Raw genomic sequence first — 20,061 nt, forward strand, 5'->3', positions numbered from 1 at the left:
TATACACACCTCTCAGCCTGCTGTTGTAGGACAATCCTATTATCAAGAGATTTTTACGGGGCTTTGACTGAGATGCTATACAATATGGGGACCTACCTGCTGCAGTCCTGAGTCAGCAATGTGAAGGTACTGAAGACCAGTGCTTTCAAGTGTGGACTTCCAAATACTGACATGTAAATAAATAGCCTTAAACTCAGAGATGTGCATTCCCTTCAATCCTGTCTGACTTCAGCATCAGTGACATAGGTGCCAAAATTTGGAAATACTTCTTGTCTTACTTGTGAAATGAATGAACTTCAGGTTGTCTATTTGTCAAACCAGAACTGGGCAGTGGCTTGCTTGGGAACAAATGAAGAGAAAAAATATCTTTTTTTCTATTTGTTGTTAAATTTGTATTTCTTGTTTGTTTTCGATTGGCAGCTGTGGGACATTGAAACCAAGAAGAGGTTGAGAAATATGTTTGGTCACTTGTCTGTAGTTGGAGCTCTGAGCTGGAATTGTTACATTCTGAGCAGGTGAGTGGTGTCATTCCAGAAAGAATCCTGCTGCTTTTGCTTAGACAAATGTCCCATTTGTTTTAACTGTTTTCATTGGCTTTGCTTAAAGGTGATTTATCATGTCCCTCTACTTATCGACCATCTCAGAAATCACATGTAGATTTACTTTGTGGCAGGAAGGCAGCCAAAGGGGATTTAGCCTGTCTCTTTAGTCTCTGTTTCTTACTCTCCTGCCAGAAAGCTGTCACCGCTAGCAGAATTTCACTACAACGTGGAGGCTGTGGCTCTGTTGTTTTGTTGTCTCCAGTGGGTCTGGACTCCAAAAATCATAGCCTGCCTGGTGCCAGGGAGAGGACATGTAGTTTAGACTGCTATTCCATTGATATCAAGACTACTTCTGTTTTCAGATGCACAGTGAAACTCAGCTGTGTGAGTTGTACACCTCTCTATCTGTGCATTTGCAAGGGAGGGCCAGCTAATTGTTATTCACAAGCCAAGAAGGACTGAAGTGGTTGACCGTTGCTTTGCTAAGGGTGAATTTTACACTAGCTGGTGAATATTTTATATTTAGGGATCATTTCAATATGCGGACTTGATGAGAAAGACCAAGTGAATTATTTTGTGTTTTTTTCCCTCCCACTTTCTGTTTCAGGTCTTTGACTCAGACTTGAAGGGACTGAGGGGAGGCTGATTTATGATGGACGCTTCTATGGTTTTAAAATAATGTGTTAGTCCTCCATTTTACTTAAATGCTGAAATAATAGCAAGGGTGGAATGACTTTATTGTTAAACTCAAAATTAAACTAGTATCTCTGGATAGGAATGCCAGAGGTAGTTTTATTCTGATTTCACAAGACCCTCTGCCTTTTGGTTGTATTAGGTCTGCTGGGTGGAGTGAGATACAAGTATATCAGCTGAGTGACCAGTTAAGAAAATGCTGTTGCTGGAGTAGGTGTGCTGGGTGGTTTATTACAAGGATGCAGCTAGAACATCCTGCCAATGCCAAGTGGCATAACCGTATTATGCACTAGTTTCAATTTGCATTTCAACTTGTCCAAAGGAGTGAAAACAACAGAAAAATGGTGATAAAATTCAGCATGAACCTGTGAACTACGGTTATGGTTGACAGATTAGGTTGAGATAACATTTATTTCTCTTGCTAGGTTTGAAACTAACCAGTTCATTTTAACATTAAGGCAGAGTTAAAGTATTTGTATAAGTGGAAAAAAAGACGTGGAGTTAATAATCGTTGTTACTAAAATGAAAGCAATGTTCTTATAGCAAACCTCACTCTGGAGAACTGATACTTTGGAATTACATACTAATTTCAGTGGTTGAAAATAGACCAACAACATATCATCATGGACCTGTAAATAAATTTCAGTACCATAAATTAACCCATCAAAAATTTTGTTTGCTTCTCTTTGTCTTTAACAAAACAGATGCCATCTTCTGCATCAAAAGCAAGAAATTCTGATTTCTTTTTATGCAAGTGGAAAAGATGTTCTTTCAGCCAGGATTCTCAGGAGCCCTGTTTATTGCCACTCATACCACTAGAATTACTGAATATCTTAGTATGGCCAACACTGGCAATTCAATTCTGGTTCTCATGGTTAGATTTTTTGCTTGTTATTTAGGAAGAATGTCTATAAATCTTCAGGAGGCAAATGATGATGCCTTTGCATATAGTGCAGATATTCCCATGTATCTTCATAGATAAAGATGTGCTCAATATTCACTGGATCACTGCTTGGTTGGAATCTTTCATGCTTTTATGAACTTGAAGAGGTTGACAAGTCCATAATACAAGCACAATAGGATCATTCTTGCAATCAGTAACTTTTGTGTGTGCATTTTTAGAGCTTCTAAATCAGTCAAGTTGCATCTGAAAAATCTTTAAGAGCCAGTATAGGAAAGTCTCCAGTCACTATCACCTTAAATTAATTTATTACAGTGGTGTCTGACAGCTGTATCTCAGATGCCCAGAAACATGTTGAACTTGCTGATTTTTTCAGTGTCAGCAGAATAGTTGGAAGTGTGAATTTCCAGCAGTAAGCTCTTCTGTTTTCTCGTACATTCAGTGTAGGTAGGATCCTTATAAGGGAGGAAAAGAAAATGCACTGCAAGGTATTTGCAATGTTTTCAGTTCAACTCTGCTGTGGATGTGTAAAGCTTATATCCAGGAGCTAAGCTGTAGCTTAGATTCCAGGTAGAGTGTTTATTTCTTCCTTTGGCAGGGTGATGGGACTGGCTGTAGAACCATGCATCCATTTCCTAACAGGCAATTAGTACAGCAGTGTCAAGCTGTGCACATTTTCTTTCAGCCTGAAAGTGAGAGGGAGAAAGGGGACAAGGGATGGGACAGAACTAAAGAACACACTGTTACTCGCTATGCAATTTTACACTGTCTCTTTGAGCATGCAGTCATACCTGACCTTGAGAAAAATCACCTTGCAAAACTATTGTTCATGAAGAACATGAAGGAGTTTACATTAAATGGCTTGAGAGTTGAACAGGGTGCCGATTAGTGGCATACAATGCAGTATGACTTCAGGGAAATGAAAAGAGAGAGCAGGTATTCTGCCTGGCTTGAACTGATCAGTTGCTTGGCTCTGTTCTGTTGACAGCCATCTCTACAGTCAGGGTGTGCTTTTCTGTTTCCTTTTACTGAAATACTGTTGTTCTGCAGACACATCTCACCCTGATGTGGTGTTGTTCTGAAACCACTAAAGACACATCGGTGTGATGACGTAGCTTGTCTTCTCTAACATTAAACCCATGCTGTCTTCTTTTATCTACAGCGGTTCACGACTAGGATCTATTCATCACCATGATGTTCGGGTTGCTCAGCACCATGTCGGGACTCTTTGCCAAAACAAACAGAGCATTTGCAGCCTAAAATGGTCACTAACCAACCAGTTGCTGGCAAGTGGGTCTAGTGATGGTATATTGAATGTCTGGCCTGGTGACCCTGGTGTGAAATTGCAGTCACAGCCATTGAAAACCATACCTCATTCCTCAGCAGTTAAGGTATATGGAGAAGGAACGTCTGCATTTCTGTATTTGCTCTCATGAAATAACGTTGGTATGGACAGTTAGGGAATTTTTCAAATTATCTCACTCATTCCTATTAGTTTCCTCTCCCTTGACTGTGATGCAGTTAACTTTAAGACCATTTCTCCTAATTCCAAGTTACAAATAAGTTTGCTGGGGCTTTAATCAGAAAATTTTACTGGATTAATAGTCCTTTGTAAATATAATTCCAAATTGAAATAAAATCTACACCCTTCTCTGTTTTGCACAGGAAGCTTTTGTGGCACAATACTTACATGATAACAAACAAGGTCTTTCCATTTTTGGAATTTTGGAAAATTCTCTCTGCTGAAATTATTTTAAATATGAGAGGTTTTTTTGCCTTCATGCCTATATTTTCATGTCATTGCTGGTAGCAAAGAATCTGAAGTAAGAAACTGGAAAAGAAACAACTTAGATTCTTCATCTATATGAAATCCCAGTCTGTGTGAGAGAGAGGACAGATACCAGCAATAACAGGCAGGGGAGTCTGACATTTATAGCTGTTTATCCTTCCTGAAAAATCTGAGACTGGCCTGAAGAGCTGGTGTTAAATGCTCAGAGGAGGTCATTGAAGTAGGTGGAATTCATTTCTTAGTAGCTTTTCTTGAGGTATTGTCTAGGTCTTAGGGATGTCCTGGAAATATCTCCGAAGCAAGCAGGTCTCCTGTAAACCCCGTAAGTCATGTTGTTCAGGCTTCTGTGATGGCTTGGCTTAGGCAGTAAGACTGTACCCTGCTGGGTTCTTCTGGTACTGAGGTGTGAATCTGTGGCCTGTGAAGGAGTAAGCAGAGAAACTGGAATTTTATGAGCATGTGTGCGACACTGTAGGCTACTGTGAAGCAATGGTAAAGGAAGCAGCATTTGGAGTTTTGGGATTCTGCATTGCTCCGTGTGTATGGAGGAAGATCATGTAGGTTAAAAAAAATCCAAAAATACATTCTGGGTGCTTGTTGCGGTTCACTTTTCCAACTAAACTTTAAGCAAAATCTGTTTTTTTTTTTTAATTTTTATTTTTTTAAATTTTTTTAGAATTTTTTTCAGCTAACCTCTTAGTCTGTTCTGATATCTGCTTTGTTTTTTTCTTTAGGCTGTGAACTGGTGTCCTTGGCAGTCCAAAATCCTTGCTACGGGGGGTGGAATGAAAGATGGGGTTTTGCGTGTCTGGGACATAAATCAGGAGAAAATCATCCAAAGTGCAGCTACAGATTCTCAGGTGAAATGATGAAATGTCTGCATACTTAGACTGTACTCCTCTTGTATAACTGTGCTCATTTGGCAAACTCTCACTGACTTTGAGGGTGGTTCTGTGGTCAGAGGAACAGCAGGATTTTCTGTGGATGTGCAAGTGTGCTACATTTGGCACTGCAGTGTGTTATTGGACTCGGAAGCAGTTTGTTCCCATTCACCACTTGTGTCTTCACACAGAAGTGATTGAAGAGGAAGTGGTCTGACAGCCAGACAGTTCTCATCATATTTTCCTTATTGGCAATAGTAGTTTTGGCCAACACTCTTGGTGTGGAGAGAATGTTGAGGGGGAGGGAAGATTCCCAGAGTGTGGGGTGAGAAGAGGTGCAAGAGTCAGAGGGCAAACATCTGTCTCTGGAGTTTGAATATTAGGAGACAGAGGAACAGATTCTCAACTGAAGTGAAGCAGCATAGCTGTTGATTTTCCCACAGCTATTACAGCTTAGCTGAGGATGGGTTTGAAGGGCTTTGGTTTTATATTCTACACTATTATCACATTTAGATAGAACAATAAAGCAACTGTACTTCTAAGTGTTGTAAGAAATGAAACAATCCTTCTAAATGAGTAAATATTCTGCTGGGACTATTTTTCAGTAACTTGTTTAAACATTGTAGGTAACATTTCAAATCTACTGAATGATGCATGTTGACCCTTTCTAAAAACTAAAGCAGAATTTTAAATTGCAATAGATTTGTTCCTTGCTCTGGTTACCCAAAACCAGTGAACTGATGACTGGACAAGGTCTTCCTGGAAATCAAATGAAAATATGGAAGTATCCTATGCTTATCAATTCATCAGAACTCTATGGCAAGTATTTCAGTTAATAGTTTGAACTATTTTGGTTAACTGTCTAATGGGTGTGTTTTTGCAACTGCATTTATGTAAAATAGAGTTAAAAAAGCAGTTGCCTACACATTCTCCCTCTGCCTACACACATGGTTCATATGCACAGTGCTGATCCATGTGATATTAGAGGTTGACTTACTAAGATGGTGGTATAAGTTGCTCCTGTAAAATTCCTTGGTTTTGATGATGGGATTCTCTCCTATACTTTCTAAGGCCATTCCAGATGCAAGATGTGATTTCCACTTCTCCCTGAGGCTTACTAGACATGGACGGAGTGTGCTAATGTCATGTTGCTTCCAATATATCCTAGGCTGATCGCCTTCTGGAGAACTCAAACTAGATGTGGTTCTTTAGTTTTGCTACTCAGGATACTGAATTGCAAAGGATACTGAACAAATTCCTCCTGATGTTTGAAGTAAACCTCCATGTGTTATTCAAAGCTCTCTGCACTTTAATGAATGACTTGACTGTGAAGCAACGCAGTGCAGCGTGTTTCCCTTGTACTGTGCTGGCAGTCAGAGGAAGCTGAGTTTGCTTGCGGCTCTGTATTGGTCCGTGGAACTCCAGAGCTGCACTACACATAAAAAGCTTTTCCTTGTTATTAAGCCTCCTTTTTTTCTGATGCTTGCTGTCACTCCTATCCATTAACTTTTACTTGTTTAAGTGTTAACTGAGGAGATCCAACAGAAGCATCTGAAGTTAAAATACACATTATTTGCACACTGGTTGCATTTCACAAGTATAGTTGGTTTTTTACACCCACAAAGTTTGGCTAAAGAAGCTTTGGATTTTAAATCTAACAGCTGATATGTACAAATACTCTGTGTACCCTATTGCTACATTTCAAGGCATTTATTAAATTTGTGGTTTATTAATTTCCAGCTATAGTGGGAGGCTGTCCTGGGAACCAGTGACATGTGTGGAACCAGGGACTTGGCTTCAACACTAGCCTATAAGAGGAAAGCACAGGGGAGTCAAAATAAAGATGGACAGAAGAGAAAAGGCAGCAGACATGTATGCATCTGATTATGCATTATCCATGTGTAATGCTGCTTGTCTGTGCTGCTTTTCCTTCTGTATCTCCATTCATGTATAGCTCTTAAGGTCATATCCTGTGATATTCTCAGAAATGATCTGGAAAGTCACATGACCAGTGGTCATAACTAATGAAGCTTGAGGTTTCTCAAATCTTTGTAGGTCTTGAATATACTCTTTGAAACGAAACCTAGATTTACTCTTACCTTTGAGACTTGCAAATGGTGTAAAACTTCTACCATATAAGTCAAATGCATTGGTAGTTTGATGAAGCTAGAGAGGGGTTATGTGTCATCCTGTTTCCTCTTCAGTTTACTCATCTGAAAGATAAACTGATTTTCATGAACAAAAGGCCAGATAATTCTTACATAGATATATTCCCTCTTCTGAAGATTCCTTTTACCTAAGTAATTGAATATTTCAAGAAATTGTGAATGTATCAAAATATGTTCAGAAAAAATACTGTGATGAATGATTTTGAGATAGTTCTAAATCAGCCTCAGATGCCCTTAGCGCCATGAGTTTTACACCCAAAGAAATGAACTGATAAATCATAACTGAATCTCATTGTTTAATCCTCCCGCAAAATGCTGAAGACCTCATCTAACAATGAAGCACTGTCAGCTAATGTTGAGTACTTCAGTAATGGCGATTGCCTATTACTGGGCATATTCAGAACAGAATAACAGCTGAAAGACAGTAACCTTTATATAGCACCAAGTCCATTTTTGAGATACTTCTCATAGAACAATTAGAGTCATTTACTAGAAAAAAAGATTAATTTTCGATGTAAATGTCCTCCCCTTAGAAAAGTTGTTATAGAACAAAGAAAAAAAAATATGTAATTGCTTTGAAAAATATCTGAATGTGATCTTGAAACGATGAAATAAAAACCTAGCCCTCTCCACACAGAAAGCGTGGAAATTGATAACTTCAGCTTTTTTCATTTTTCTCTATCCCCTTTCATATATTTTTGACTGAAAATATTAATCAGATCTCAGTCAGTGTTGTGGATAGTTTTGAATTCCATCAAAGACTGCACCTCCAGCTCTTCCTTCAAAGTTGTTACAGACACTGAATGGAGACAGCGTAAAGAATTCACCAAGTTGTAAACTCAGGGTCTTAAATATGGACAAATATCATGTGCACTTCAATAACATTAGAAAGAGCAAACCCTGAAAATTATTCTCCACTGAAATAATGTAGTGGTGGTGTTCTCATCACTGAGTTCAGGTGGAACACACATTACTCAGCACCAGGACAGCAGATATTTGCTTTTAGTCACAGTGGCTCCAGAGAGTCATTGTGGCAGCCTCACAAAGTTAGGGCAGACTGTCCATCTACAACAGTCCTATGGATCTTCAGCAGGTACCATTGTGACAAGTACCACAGTTTCAGAGGGCTTTACAGTTCCTCACATATTTATCTACATAATATTATTTTGAACTAGTGATGTGCTGTCCCCATTGTGTTTATGGGGAGCTTGGGTACAGATGATGGGAGGACACAGGTCGTTTACAGTCATTCAAGTTGGTCACCCAAGACTTCCTGCCTACCTTCACGCTTCCTTTTAGGATGTGGTTCATCTGATCTGTTTTAGATGAGATGCACTCAGAAGTTTTTTTTTTCCTTTGTGTGACCAGTTCAGCTGTATGATTGTCAGTAACTCACCCAACCAGAGAAGCTAATTGCCAGTAACTTAGGAGTGCAAAGGCTTCTAATTTCTCATGCCCCTGTGTGCCTAAAAGCCTCACTGGTTTGCTTGGCATTGACATTGTGCTAGAGGATATCGGAGAGCAGAGGTAAATACAGGTCTCAACTGTCTTAGTTTAATATGAGATTCTCTCTCCCTTCAATTCAAATTCAGTTGCTTCTGCTGAGAGAGATACTTGTATAACCAGATTAATGAATTTTGTACATTCTTTGTGCTGCGAGACTGAGGTATCTTCTGGCCTTCAGTGTCTGGCTCCCAAAGTTTACTACAACTGTGGATAAACCCAATATACAATTCCAATACATTATTCAGTGGGTTCGCTGTTAAAAGATCTCCTTAACAGTAATAACTGAGCAGCTGGAGACACTATCTCATGATTGTTGGATCAGCTGCAAACTGTCTGCAAGGCGTGTGCAACCAGATGGGAAAGCTCAGCAGTGAGACATGTTAGCAAACACAGATTGGACTGATGTTGTAAATGCAGTGGAGAATCAAGAGTTCACGTTCAATGTTATTCTTTGACAGAAATGTCTTCTCAATGTGGTGCAGTCCTGGCAGTTAGAGCCTGGTCCCTAATAAGAAAATATTGCCTTAATCTCTTTAAGGTTAAAATATTATATAGACGATGCCAGCTCCACATCCTGCGCAACATTGTGAGCTGCTACAGTAAAAGTGGAAAAAGCCACACTGTGTGTTGGGGTGGTGAACTGACATAACCAGTGTAGAATTGTGATGTATCTTTGCGTTTTTGGCATGTATTTTGTTTTACAGGTCACGAAGGGAGAGTCCTGCATATAGCCCTGAGCCCAGATCAGAGTAGACTCTTTTCTGTTGCAGCTGATGGGATAGCTTCTCTGTGGAAATGCCATGAGACTGGGGAGAGCAAGCACAACAGCAAAGGCTTTTTCTAATGGTTATCTGAGCTCATTCCTGTGACTTCTCTTCCTTGAAAGCAAGTGGTTAAATATACTTAGCCAGTTCAACAATTTAAAAAATGTGTGTTTCTTCCAGTGGAAACATGGCAAAAGACAGTGCAATTTTGTGAAGAGAAAGCAATTTTCCCCATCAATCCATCATGTGAAATTTTAGTAGCTTGTCTTAATTACCCTAAAGGAAAAATATTGTAACTCTGAAGAATGGCAGCATATTTATTTTCATTAAACTATCAAGCATGGATGGAATCCACCTTGTAGTCAAGTGCCAGCATAAAGTCTTAGATCCTGCTTTTAGCTATGGTTGTTGTGAGTAATTTTACATCATCTTAGTGTCCCCATTGGGAACCACATGTCAGTGTAAATTGCCTCAAATCATTCAAAGGCCAAGATCAGCAGAGACCAGTCCAGGTGACTGTATTGGTTTATATATCACATAGATCATAGTACAGAATCTGTGTAAACATTTATAGAGATCTAGATTAAATATATAACTGTAATTAAATATAAACAATGTATTGGGATTTTATTTTTGTAGTGGTAATGATAACTAGCTTTATTAGAAAACTGTCTTTGTTGGATTTTGAATTGTTTCCTCTCTTTAAGCCCACCTACTGTGTTTTACAATGATTTACAATATAAATAATTGCATAATGATTCTATTATTATACATAATTCTATAATCAACTGGTTAGTAAGCCAGATGGACATAGTCGAAGAAGCATGCTGTTTGAATCAAACACAACACTTAGTTCATTCATTCCTTAAGGGTACCAGTTTAATTTGGGGTGTCAGCAAACCTGGCAGCTGTCACCCTCTTATGAATTTTATTTAGTGCTCACAAGGACCAAACCTCTTGGACTTTAGCAGAAATTTGCCTGTGTAAGGCGTGTACACTGTCAACAGCTAAGGAAGGATGTCAGGACTGGTCTTCAGATGCTATTGAGATGCAACTCAGTAGTGGTATTCAAAACGTATTGTATCCACAGACATCTTTGGAGCTTTGCTTTCATTTTGAGGAATGAGGAGAGGTGGGGTATAAGGATTCCCTCATGTCTTTTGTATAGGCAAGGCCCAGTGAGCTCAGGAACTCATATTGGTTGCATTTCTTTAAATTTTTTTTTCTGCTGGAAATTTAATCAGAATATTTCCTGTAGCTGGGGAAAAATGGGAGATTAGGGGAGTATCAGCCCGTGGAAAATTAAGCTGTGACCAAATGCATGAAAAGAGAGAAGCAGACGTGACAGGGGTGCAAATATCTCTGGAAATGAATGTGAAACTGTCATGTCTTTAGTTCACATAATTTTTAAAACCTCATCTTCTGCTGTTCATAAATCATGTGGTTGCTAACTTTAGGTCTGGAAGGTTGAGACCACTAGTCTTTTTTTTAACTAGTAAGATGTTAGTTTACAATAAATCTGCTAAACTGCTGGTTTCTGATGTCATCTTGTGTGGTCTTCAACAAAGCAGGTTAGAAAATGGAAATGTTGATTATCAGTTGAGAAATGACTGTCAAGAAGCTTGTATCTAAGAATGCGAAATAACTTACACTTTGCCTGTCTTATCATATGAACTTGTTTGTTGCAGCAGATTTTATCCAACATTTAGAATCAGATTTAAATGTTGAAAATACTATTTCAAATAATTCAAAAGATTTTTTAAATGTTAAAAACATTTTTTCTCTTTTGAATGGGAAAAAAGCAGTGGAATTAGTTTCTTTACTCATCTGTTTTTCAGATTGTCCTAGAATTTAATTTGCTTTCTTTTGATGACACCTGAGTGCTGGTTTGCCCAATACAGGAAAAAGATGTACAACACAGGATGAGGGACTATGGTGGGGAAGGAGCTGGTCAGTATTGAAGCTAAGCATATTTTGTTGGATGCTCAACTGTCAAAATAAGAAAATATGTTTCTTTCAGACTGAGAAGTGCTCATGTCTTAGATAATGATTTTTCATTGTTAAGTGGTCAAGCTAAGCTGCCTCAGAAGTACTTAACATGATATCTCAAACTGGAAGAACTCCCTGATTTCTGTAGAACTAACCATTAGCCTATAAATAAAGGAGAATCTTGTATGTGTGACATATAGCACTGTTCTGGGAACATGTCTGAGTAAACATGCATTTAAATTCCACACTTTGACTAATCTGCAGTGAAATTAAATGTATACTGGAGTGCCTTTTCTGCATGTGCTTCTTTTCTAGACAGGTTCCATTACTTTCAGTTTCTTTCACATGGCAAATATCTATCTTTCTGTAATAGGAATTTGAGAACTTGAGTAGGCAGCATGATTCTGCTTCATCAGTCTTTTGCAGGTAATGTTGCTGAGTGCTGATAGGTGTAGAGTGTCCAGTTTCTGAAAGCAGATCATTCTTGTTTCATAGCTGCCTTATTCTGCCAGTGCAAACATGTTAAGTCTTGGGCAAAATGTGAAATCCTGACTTCGTCCCTGTAGAATATGGCATATTTTTAGCTCATTGCCTGTAATGTACCTGGTATATCATTCAGTCCCAGACTGAGACAGAAATCGGAACCCATTTCTGAGAGGTAGGCTTGTTTTGCACCTGAGGTCTGTATGCAATAAAGGCTGAGTCTCCAGGGGTGACACAAGGGATTAAGTAAAATTTAAGTTGCCTGAACTCAGACCATCATGCCCACAGTCCTGTCCAAGGTCAAGGACTGTATAACACAACGAATCCAAAACTTCAGGACAAAAATAATTTTTATAGCAGAAAAAAAATCATTACTCTTTCAGGGCACTTGACTTCCCAGGTATACCAGTATGACAAAGTGATTGTAATGCAACAAAATGGATTAAAGGAACTCAGGCTAGGGAATCCTTTTGTTTCTGCACATAAATGCAGTAAATAGTCACTATCACACAGTCTCCTGTTCTTCAGCCACCATGTGGTCTGACTTGATGCTGCCTACCTAAATGTTTCATTAGTTTATGTAATGCAGTTTGTACCTGTTCATTTCCCCCAAGTATCTGATATACTCACAATGAGAAGAAATTGTTACATTCTGGTTGTCAAAATTACATAGAATGATCATAACATTTGTCTCAGCTAGTACCTAAACTTGCATGGGCTCCATCCCATAGTGGTAGAGCTATACTGGGAATGGGATCATGCCTCTTGGTCAGAGAAAGTCCCAGCCTAGATGAAAACTCATTTCCATCTTCTTGCTTCTGCATTTTTCCTCAGCTTTCCACCACTGACATTGGTGACAGGGGCTTGAATATTTTGTTTACCATGTAAGTCCAATTCCATTGGCTCATTTTGCACAATTCAGTAACTAACACTCATGTGAAAAATTAAGTTTTTAAAGTATTTTGAGGTAGATCCTAAATTTCAAGCTAGAGGAGGAAGGGTGCATGTTTTTTCTTGCACATTTCTTCGTGCGTTGTAAACTTCTCCATTGTCAGAACCTCTCCTTCCTTCTGACCCCACTTGGATCAGAAGTAATGTCTGAAAAATGCAGAAGTACTGAATGATAGGTTTTGAGTGGAATTTTCCACTGACAAGGGTGCTGCCTGTGACTTCCTGGGAAGAGGAAGAAGCAGACCAAAGAGGAGGCAGTAGCATGAAAAAAAAATACCGTATCAGGCTGAAAGACGGACAGTGAAAAAATGGGCAAAGGGGAAAGAAATTAGGTAAGACTGGTGTATAGGATGAACGAAATAACCCTAGGTGATCAGTTATCTGGAAGGTCAGCTACAGATTTTTCACTAGACTGATAAGGATATATTTGTTTTCTGAAGGTTTTTAGAATCAGTTCTTTCCAAAGCAAGGGTTTGGTGCTTTGCAAGAACACAAGAAATCTGTACTTGTTTTATGATTCTGTTATGACGGAATTGAAGTCACCACTTTGGATGTCAGGAACAGTCAGTGGGCCAAATTCTTCTCTCAGTTTCACTGATGCAGTCGTACTTGGCTGGGAATTCTGTCTGCTGCTGCTTTGCCCCTGTGCTTGTATGAGCCTTCGTGGTTGTGTGCTTGTTTGTGTTTTCAGCCCGAGAGTCAGAACAAACATTTTAGGAAAAATAATAAGGAATACGAAAAGCTCAGACTGTGTAATGTTTGTAATGGACAGAAAGCACAAAGGAATATGTTCAGCCTCAAAACTTTCAGTAAAGATCCCTGTAATTTAGACTTTCTCCTTCCTTCACCATTTTCCCTTTGTGAAAAATCTGTTTCTTCTCAACAAGAACAGGTGAAAACAGTTGTGTAAAAAAGTTTGAATCTGTATTTTCCCATATAGTGTTTATAAGTGATGTTTAATTGCTCATGATGAAGTGAGCAATCATGGTTAATTAAAATCAGTACTTCTCTACCCTTTGAATGCTGTCTGTTTTCTCTCAGATAATGCCTGCTTCCAAGTAAAGAAACCCCAAAGCAGCACAAAATGAAACCAAGCCCTTTTCGAGGTGTTCATGGCATTAGAAAGCACCCAAGAATGTTAATACAGAGATGGGCATAAGCATTTTTCACAATAGGTCTGTTTGCTGTTTGACAAGTGATTCTTGGAGCGCTTAAAAATTTCACTGCATATCTGAAACAGCAGTAATAGCATAATAAAACTCAGATTATGTTATGAATAGTGCTTTATCATACTGATACTCCAGCTGAGACACTTTGTGTCATTTCTCTGGAGGATGGGCTTTCAGCTGTTTTTTTTAGCATTATGTTGCTGATCTTTGTGCGTTCTGCAAATATGTTGCGTATCCAAAACACATACACAAACTATCTGTACTGCAACAGATAGAGCTTTCCACATAAATCAACAGCTGCAAACAGCAGATTTTTATTGCCATTCCTTTATTGAATGCAAAGTACATAGCGGGATGAAATCTAGAGGTTTCAGATACAAGATAGGTAGGAAATGCACGCTTATGTCCCACAATCAAATGCAGTTGCTGAAAATTTTCTGAAGCTTAGCAGTCCCCTACACCTGTGAAATCAGGAGCTCTGCTGCAGAGAAACTACCAAGTTGTTCAGGTGTCTGGAGTTCTACCTGGCATCTCAATGGCTTTTGGGGTTATTTGCAGAAGTCCAAATAGAGAAGACTGCAGCATGCTATGAGGATACAAACAGCAGGATTGGATTCTTGGTCAGAAATACTCTTCCATCTAGAGCTCAGACCAAACGTGCAATGCGAGAATGGTGGAAGCCTGAGCAACGTGTACCTGTCAAATGACCACACGGCTGAGAGTATAAGCTACAAATGCTGTTGTAGCAGAGCACTGTGTTCTGGCTCTGTTAAGAGCACATCTGTCCTGCGAACAGGCTTCTGTACTTTCATTTATAAGGAAATCAAGATGCTAAAATTCAGCGTGGGAATACCTCTGTGGGAATACCTCTTCACCAGCATAATGAAGCTATTTTTTAAAAGTGTATTTCAGTACTAGATATTCTTACACAAGCACAAAGCAGGAGATCACTTGGTCAAAAACCAATCTATTCGGCTCCCCCTATGGTTTTCCTAATCCACTGGAGATATTGTTTCGTGAGTCGGGTGTAGACCCCAGGGCCATCACGAGCACCACAGTTGTTTGACTTCCCAAAAGAAGTGATGCCTCTTATCACATTATTGCATCTCAAAGGTCCGCCAGAATCCCCCTGGAAAAAGGGAAAAAATGTAATTCAAATTTTCAAAAGCTAAAAAATGCTTCTTTAAAATAAAATTTGCACCAGTCGTATGGAGGAAATAAAAATGTAGATAGTGCTGTTGTGGATTTATCTTTTTTTTTTTTCCTCCTTGGAAGGTAAGATTTTTGTTAGCAAAAGACTTCAAACTGAGCTTTTAAGTGGGAGTAATGGCGAATGAATCTAGGTCAGTGCTAAGGAATAGCTAGTCTTTTTGCATATGAAAAGAAAAAGCTGGAAACTTTCCTCTTGAAAAGCACAAAGTTTCTAGAAATTGGTACCTTTTTTGTAATTTTGTCAATTAAATATTTAAATATTTTAAAACACGGTAGTTGTTACACAGTTGTGTGTTTGACTTGTGGCCCAGTCAAAATGGTTTTTGTCAACAAAACCTGGTTGAAAGCCTTTTGACATCAGAGAAGTTGTGCCATGGCAGTTAGCTGCTTCAGTATGGGCTCATAACGTATTTTGTGGGGATTTTTTCATTAAAAGTATTTTATTGAAGAAGAGAATAGCCATCTGCCATTCTTTCATAAAACCACAATATCCAGAAATCTGTGAAGGTGAATTTATCAATAAGAAGATTTGATTTTAAGGCTTAGAGAAAGAAGCCTTGGTAAATTCACTCATTTTTAATAAAATTCTTAATTGAACTGAAGTGAAGCAGAAATTATGATTATGTAAAAGTTAGTACTTTATATTTCTAATATAATCTATGTGGATACAAACAGTAAATGTACTTACAGAACATGAGTCCTTTCCTCCTTCCTTAGCCCCTGCGCATATCATGTTGTCTGTTATAACAGGGTTGTTTTTATAATGTTTGTCATCGTTGCAGATGTGCCTGCTGATGACAGTGATGTTAACCTCCCTCAGGGTATCAGAAAGCTTTCTCACATGATTTTGAGTTTGTCCCCATCCTGTTACTGTGCAGATTGTTCCTGGCTTGGGATCGTCATCTGAGGTAGGCAGGGGAATGACTTGCACAGCTTTATTAAGCTTTGCTCTTTTCTGAAGCTGTAGAAGATATGGAAAACAGTTATTTTGGGACATGTGTGTTAACCATTGCATCTTTTTCATTATGGTAGCGTGGAATTACTGAAACCCCTTTTGGAGATGCCTCGGTTCTTTGTGACAGGATTTATGTAATCAATGTAAGAATGAGGAAAATGAGTATTCTTTGTCTCATGAATACCCATTTAACTTCTGCTGAAATGCTAGCTCTAAAAAAATACCTTATTTTACTTCTCTGGCTCTCAGACCGTTGGTAGGAGAAACTAACACTAATCATTGAAGCTGGCAAAATTGAGAATCAGAGAAGTTGGAAATTTTCAATTAGAACTGTTTTTCAGACAGGACATTAGGGTTTTTATACAAATTATTTCCATGTGCAAAATACACTTCTTTCTGTGGACAATCTTTATTCTTTCACTGAAAAGCCAGAAACTGAAATATCTTGGTCAAGCTCCAGAATTTTTCTGCTTCTAGCATTGGCATGCATTATAGGAACTGTTGATTGCCCTATATCTCAGTGCATTGCCAGTTCCCCAGTCTGCTGGATTAGCAGACCAGACTATATCGCACCAGAAACCTCATAACCCTCACAAGAAGGAAGAAGCTGGTACATCATAAGAGATGCATATTCTGTAAGTGATGTGTAAGTCTATACCTGCACCAGCATAATGTCGTTTTCCTTACAGCTGGAACAGTAGCATGGGTGGCGAATTTGTTTTGTAATCCGAAAATCCTGTTTTTCTCTCTCTCTTGCTGTCCATGAATGAACTCCAAGGATAACTTTGCCTCGTTTCCTGAGAAGAAACAGCATGGTTAGAGGGATTCACTTGCTGTAACTCCATAATTCTTTGCTGTTAAATGTGGTGCTGTAAGGTCCAGCTGCTACATCTCTTTTCTTGTGCCTGAAAAGCAACAGTAATTTAAAAAAATATGAAGGATTACCCTGTTTTTGCAAGTAGTTAAAAAAAATTGACTCAGTGAATGAGAATTCACGCGATCCTATTTTCAGCTTCCCAGAAGCACAGACATGGTTCAGGTACTTGACTCTGAACCTACCCCTGTTGTTTCCCTTTGGGAATTGAATGAAGCGTGACTTTGCTGTTGCTAGTGGTCTCATCAACTCTGCCGTCTGCAATTTGTGCTGAAAATTTGGGGGAATAGCTGACAGTGCTGTTAGTTCAGAGATCATCATGACTGCACTGAATTGTACCATTGCTTTGTCCTAACACCATTTCAACAGTGTTTTCCAAGTCTATGTGAGACATAGCTCATTCCCTTTCTCTAACTCCTTCTGCGACTTCATGTGCTTACTAGATACTGAAGTGGTACAGAGTTGTGCCTCTGGGCTCACTGATACAGAAACCAGGAGTCTAGCAGTCATTGGTCAGGCAGTCCAAGGAGACCTTTGTGTCAGACCATGGTTACAGCTGTTTGTGGGAGAACAACGTACGTTGCAGCTGAATGGGAGAATATTGTTTGAGCAGATGTGTAGGTTGGCCCTCATTTGTGTCTTGCTGCAGCAAACACAGCCCTGAGGAAGTGGTTGCTCCTTTCCTTCAGCTGTTAAGAGCTGTCTGACTGTTGTCTGAGTATCATTAGGTTAATTATTTATTGTATTTTCTCTTAAATTCAGTCCTACTTGGAAACACTCTTTACGTTAATATGACAGCTTTTGGGCCCTATGCTCCCTTTGTAGTAGGTTCCATACATTTCCCTGTTTGGACAGAAGGGGCGGGAGAGATGGATACGCTTCTCTGATGACTGCAGAGTCCAGTGAATCACTGGTCCCGGGCAGGCCGCTGACAGAGCTTGTGTGAGGTCTGGCTCCACAGCAGCTCCAGTCTGCCCCAAAAGGCAGGGGGTGGAATGTGTCATTTAAACCTCACATCTTGCCTTGATGGGGCACTCTGTGGGGCCAAATAGCCCTTTGCATGTTGGGTCAGACAGGAAGAAGAAAGGCTGGCTGACAAGCCAACATATCCAGCAGAGCAGAGATCTCTCAGTGTCTCCTGTCATCTGTCTAGGGGATTTTTTCCCCTGTATAACTGCATGCTGTCTCTTTCTGTGGTGAACTGCATATCTTTACAGAATAAAATGGCAAGAATTTATTTCTGTTTTCTGAGAAGCTATTTAGACTGGCCAGTACAGTTGTCTGAGAAAACAGGGATAAACCTTACCCCGAAATTCAGTACTTCAGTGTTGCTATTCCATGCTTGCATGCAGCTAGAAGCTTGTAAAATATCTCTTCAAAAAGAGTGAAGATCGATATACCTTTTTATATTATTTTTTAGTCACTGAATTACATTTGTCAATATAAATTATAAAACACAGCAATCAGAACATGATCATGGTCATACTAAATGCACAAAACCACCAGGGATATTAACTTTACTTCTTGAACAAATACACCAGATACTCATGAAGGACAATCTCTGGATCAGAATAAGAACTTACACTTTACAGTGGGCAGCTGTTAACACCCAGTTTTCCTTGATCAAAACTCCTCCACAAATAGGTTTTCCATTTTTTTCGCTGATTAGGGCCATAAATGGCCTTGAGTGTGGTGCTACTTCATTTCCTCCAATGATATCCACACACAAACCTAAAAATAAAAATAAGGCACAATACACAATACTGGGCTAACAAGTACTATAAAACACTCAGATTCTCTTAGAAAAAATAGTTAATGTAATTGCAAAGTAAACAGACACATAATGCTGTTCATCAGGGTTGACTTTTAGAGTTGCCCAGCTGTACTTCTTCTGTAGGTCTCAATGGGACCCAAATTAGGTCTGTGGAGTAAGATTTGACAAAAACACCAAAGTATTGTGGCTCTTGCACAGATTTATTCTCCTGATGTTTGCTGCTATGGTTAATTTCTTAGCTTTCATTATAAGTAACAACCTTAGATCTCCTATGTGATAAATGTTGTACAATATGTGACTTACACAGACACCTGAAAACTGGGCTATTTGATAAATTGCATTACATGAACCTGTTTTTCAGAAAAACAGGAAATCAAGAGATTAATATATGTGTATGCCTCTAGAGAGAAAGGTCAGATAATCATTATGTTAATTCCTCAGAATTCTTCCAAATAGCCTGTCCTCTGTGCAGCTTTAATTCATACTGCCCATTCAGAAATTATTCTGTTTGTACAGAAGATCAAACACATGCAGACAGTGGAAAAGAGCTGATAATAAGAATACAAGTAGTTGTGACTACTTTAATTACATTAATACATTTAGGCTTAACTGAAGCTCTGTATGACAGCATTTACCTTCAAGAAAATCGAACTGGGCACTTACCTCCACGAATTACCAAGAGAATGACAGCAGCAGAGGTGGACAAAGTGAGGAGAGCTCCCATGATTTGTGTCTGGTGTTCACCCTTGTTCACTGTTTAATATATATATCTAAGTGAAAAGGATGTGGGTTCTGTATTTCCTCTTAAGGATATTTGACAAAGGCAAAAAAACCTCCCTGACAATGTAGCTTACAGCAGAGGTGTTAGTGAGAAATTTCATCATCTATTGTGGTGTGAAGACAGGATCTGCCCCCGCTTCGTATTCTCTCTGTAGCATTTGCAGAGAGCTAATATGGGAGTACTGGGCTGAAACCTTCCTTGCAAGCTACTGTGTGTCCAGTCACACAGGGGACTCAGCTCACATAAATTTAGACTTGATTCAGTTGTCCACATGAAGACATTATAGTTTCATTCTGTACATTCCAGGTGGCTGCCAGGTCAGAGATTAATCCCAGCCCATTCCCCATTAGAGAGTTATCTGTGCTGTTCAGGAGCTCCTCAGGACGAAGGCAACTGATGTTTGCTCCTTTCAGCATCTGAAATCTGCACTGGCTGAGCACCCATATAGCACTGAGTATGGTTTAGTGACCTAGAGTTAAGGGTATAATGCCATTTAAAATGTCTTAAGGTGTCTGAGGTCTGCTTCCTGGTGCAGAAGGCCATAAGTTGTAGATGTTATATCAGGTTTGCCATAACATCTAGGAAACCCAGGGTATCTCAAATGTCACTGAATGCCTGGTTTTAGGCAG

At 39.1% G+C, this 20,061-nt stretch overlaps 2 protein-coding genes across 6 annotated transcripts in view; one reads left to right on the forward strand and one right to left on the reverse strand.

Moving 5' to 3' along the window:
* CDC20B (cell division cycle 20B) overlaps positions 1-13,679 on the forward strand; it is a 40,326-nt gene extending 26,647 nt beyond the window's left edge. For 4 of the 5 annotated variants that reach the window (XM_071801852.1, XM_071801851.1, XM_065860922.2 and 1 more), the window contains exons 8-12: positions 421-515; positions 3,299-3,527; positions 4,660-4,785; positions 5,508-5,625; positions 9,185-13,679. In XM_071801852.1, the coding sequence (XP_071657953.1) occupies positions 421-515; positions 3,299-3,527; positions 4,660-4,785; positions 5,508-5,625; positions 9,185-9,324 (708 nt within the window). In that variant the 3' untranslated portion in view covers positions 9,325-13,679. The remainder of the gene's footprint in view (positions 1-420; positions 516-3,298; positions 3,528-4,659; positions 4,786-5,507; positions 5,626-9,184) is intronic. The other variant, XM_071801854.1, reaches the window with a different exon arrangement.
* A 510-nt stretch (positions 13,680-14,189) lies between these two features.
* Positions 14,190-19,389, reverse strand: LOC136115249 (granzyme A). Its single transcript, XM_065861251.2, has 5 exons — positions 19,315-19,389; positions 18,461-18,608; positions 16,662-16,800; positions 15,737-16,009; positions 14,190-14,965 (listed from the first exon to the last, which is right to left on the reverse strand). The coding sequence occupies exons 1-5, from the start codon at positions 19,373-19,375 to the stop codon at positions 14,804-14,806; spliced, it is 783 nt and encodes a 260-aa protein (XP_065717323.1). The 5' UTR covers positions 19,376-19,389; the 3' UTR covers positions 14,190-14,803.
* Between the last annotated feature and the right edge of the window lie 672 nt (positions 19,390-20,061).

This window comes from Patagioenas fasciata, chromosome Z (genome assembly GCF_037038585.1).
Source record: "Patagioenas fasciata isolate bPatFas1 chromosome Z, bPatFas1.hap1, whole genome shotgun sequence".
In the NCBI taxonomy this organism is placed as follows: Eukaryota; Metazoa; Chordata; class Aves; order Columbiformes; family Columbidae; genus Patagioenas; species Patagioenas fasciata.

Bases quoted from the DNA above. Each gene is read 5' to 3' on its own strand.
- LOC136115249 (XM_065861251.2), bottom strand. From the start codon at position 19,375: ATGGGAGCTCTCCTCACTTTGTCCACCTCTGCTGCTGTCATTCTCTTG. The intron at 16,801-18,460 runs GTAAGTTCTTAT...GTTTCTTCTCAG, and splicing joins ACAGCTGCCCACTGTAAAGT to GAAACGAGGCAAAGTTATCC. The intron at 16,010-16,661 runs GTATAGACTTAC...TATCTTCTACAG, and splicing joins ACGACATTATGCTGGTGCAG to CTTCAGAAAAGAGCAAAGCT.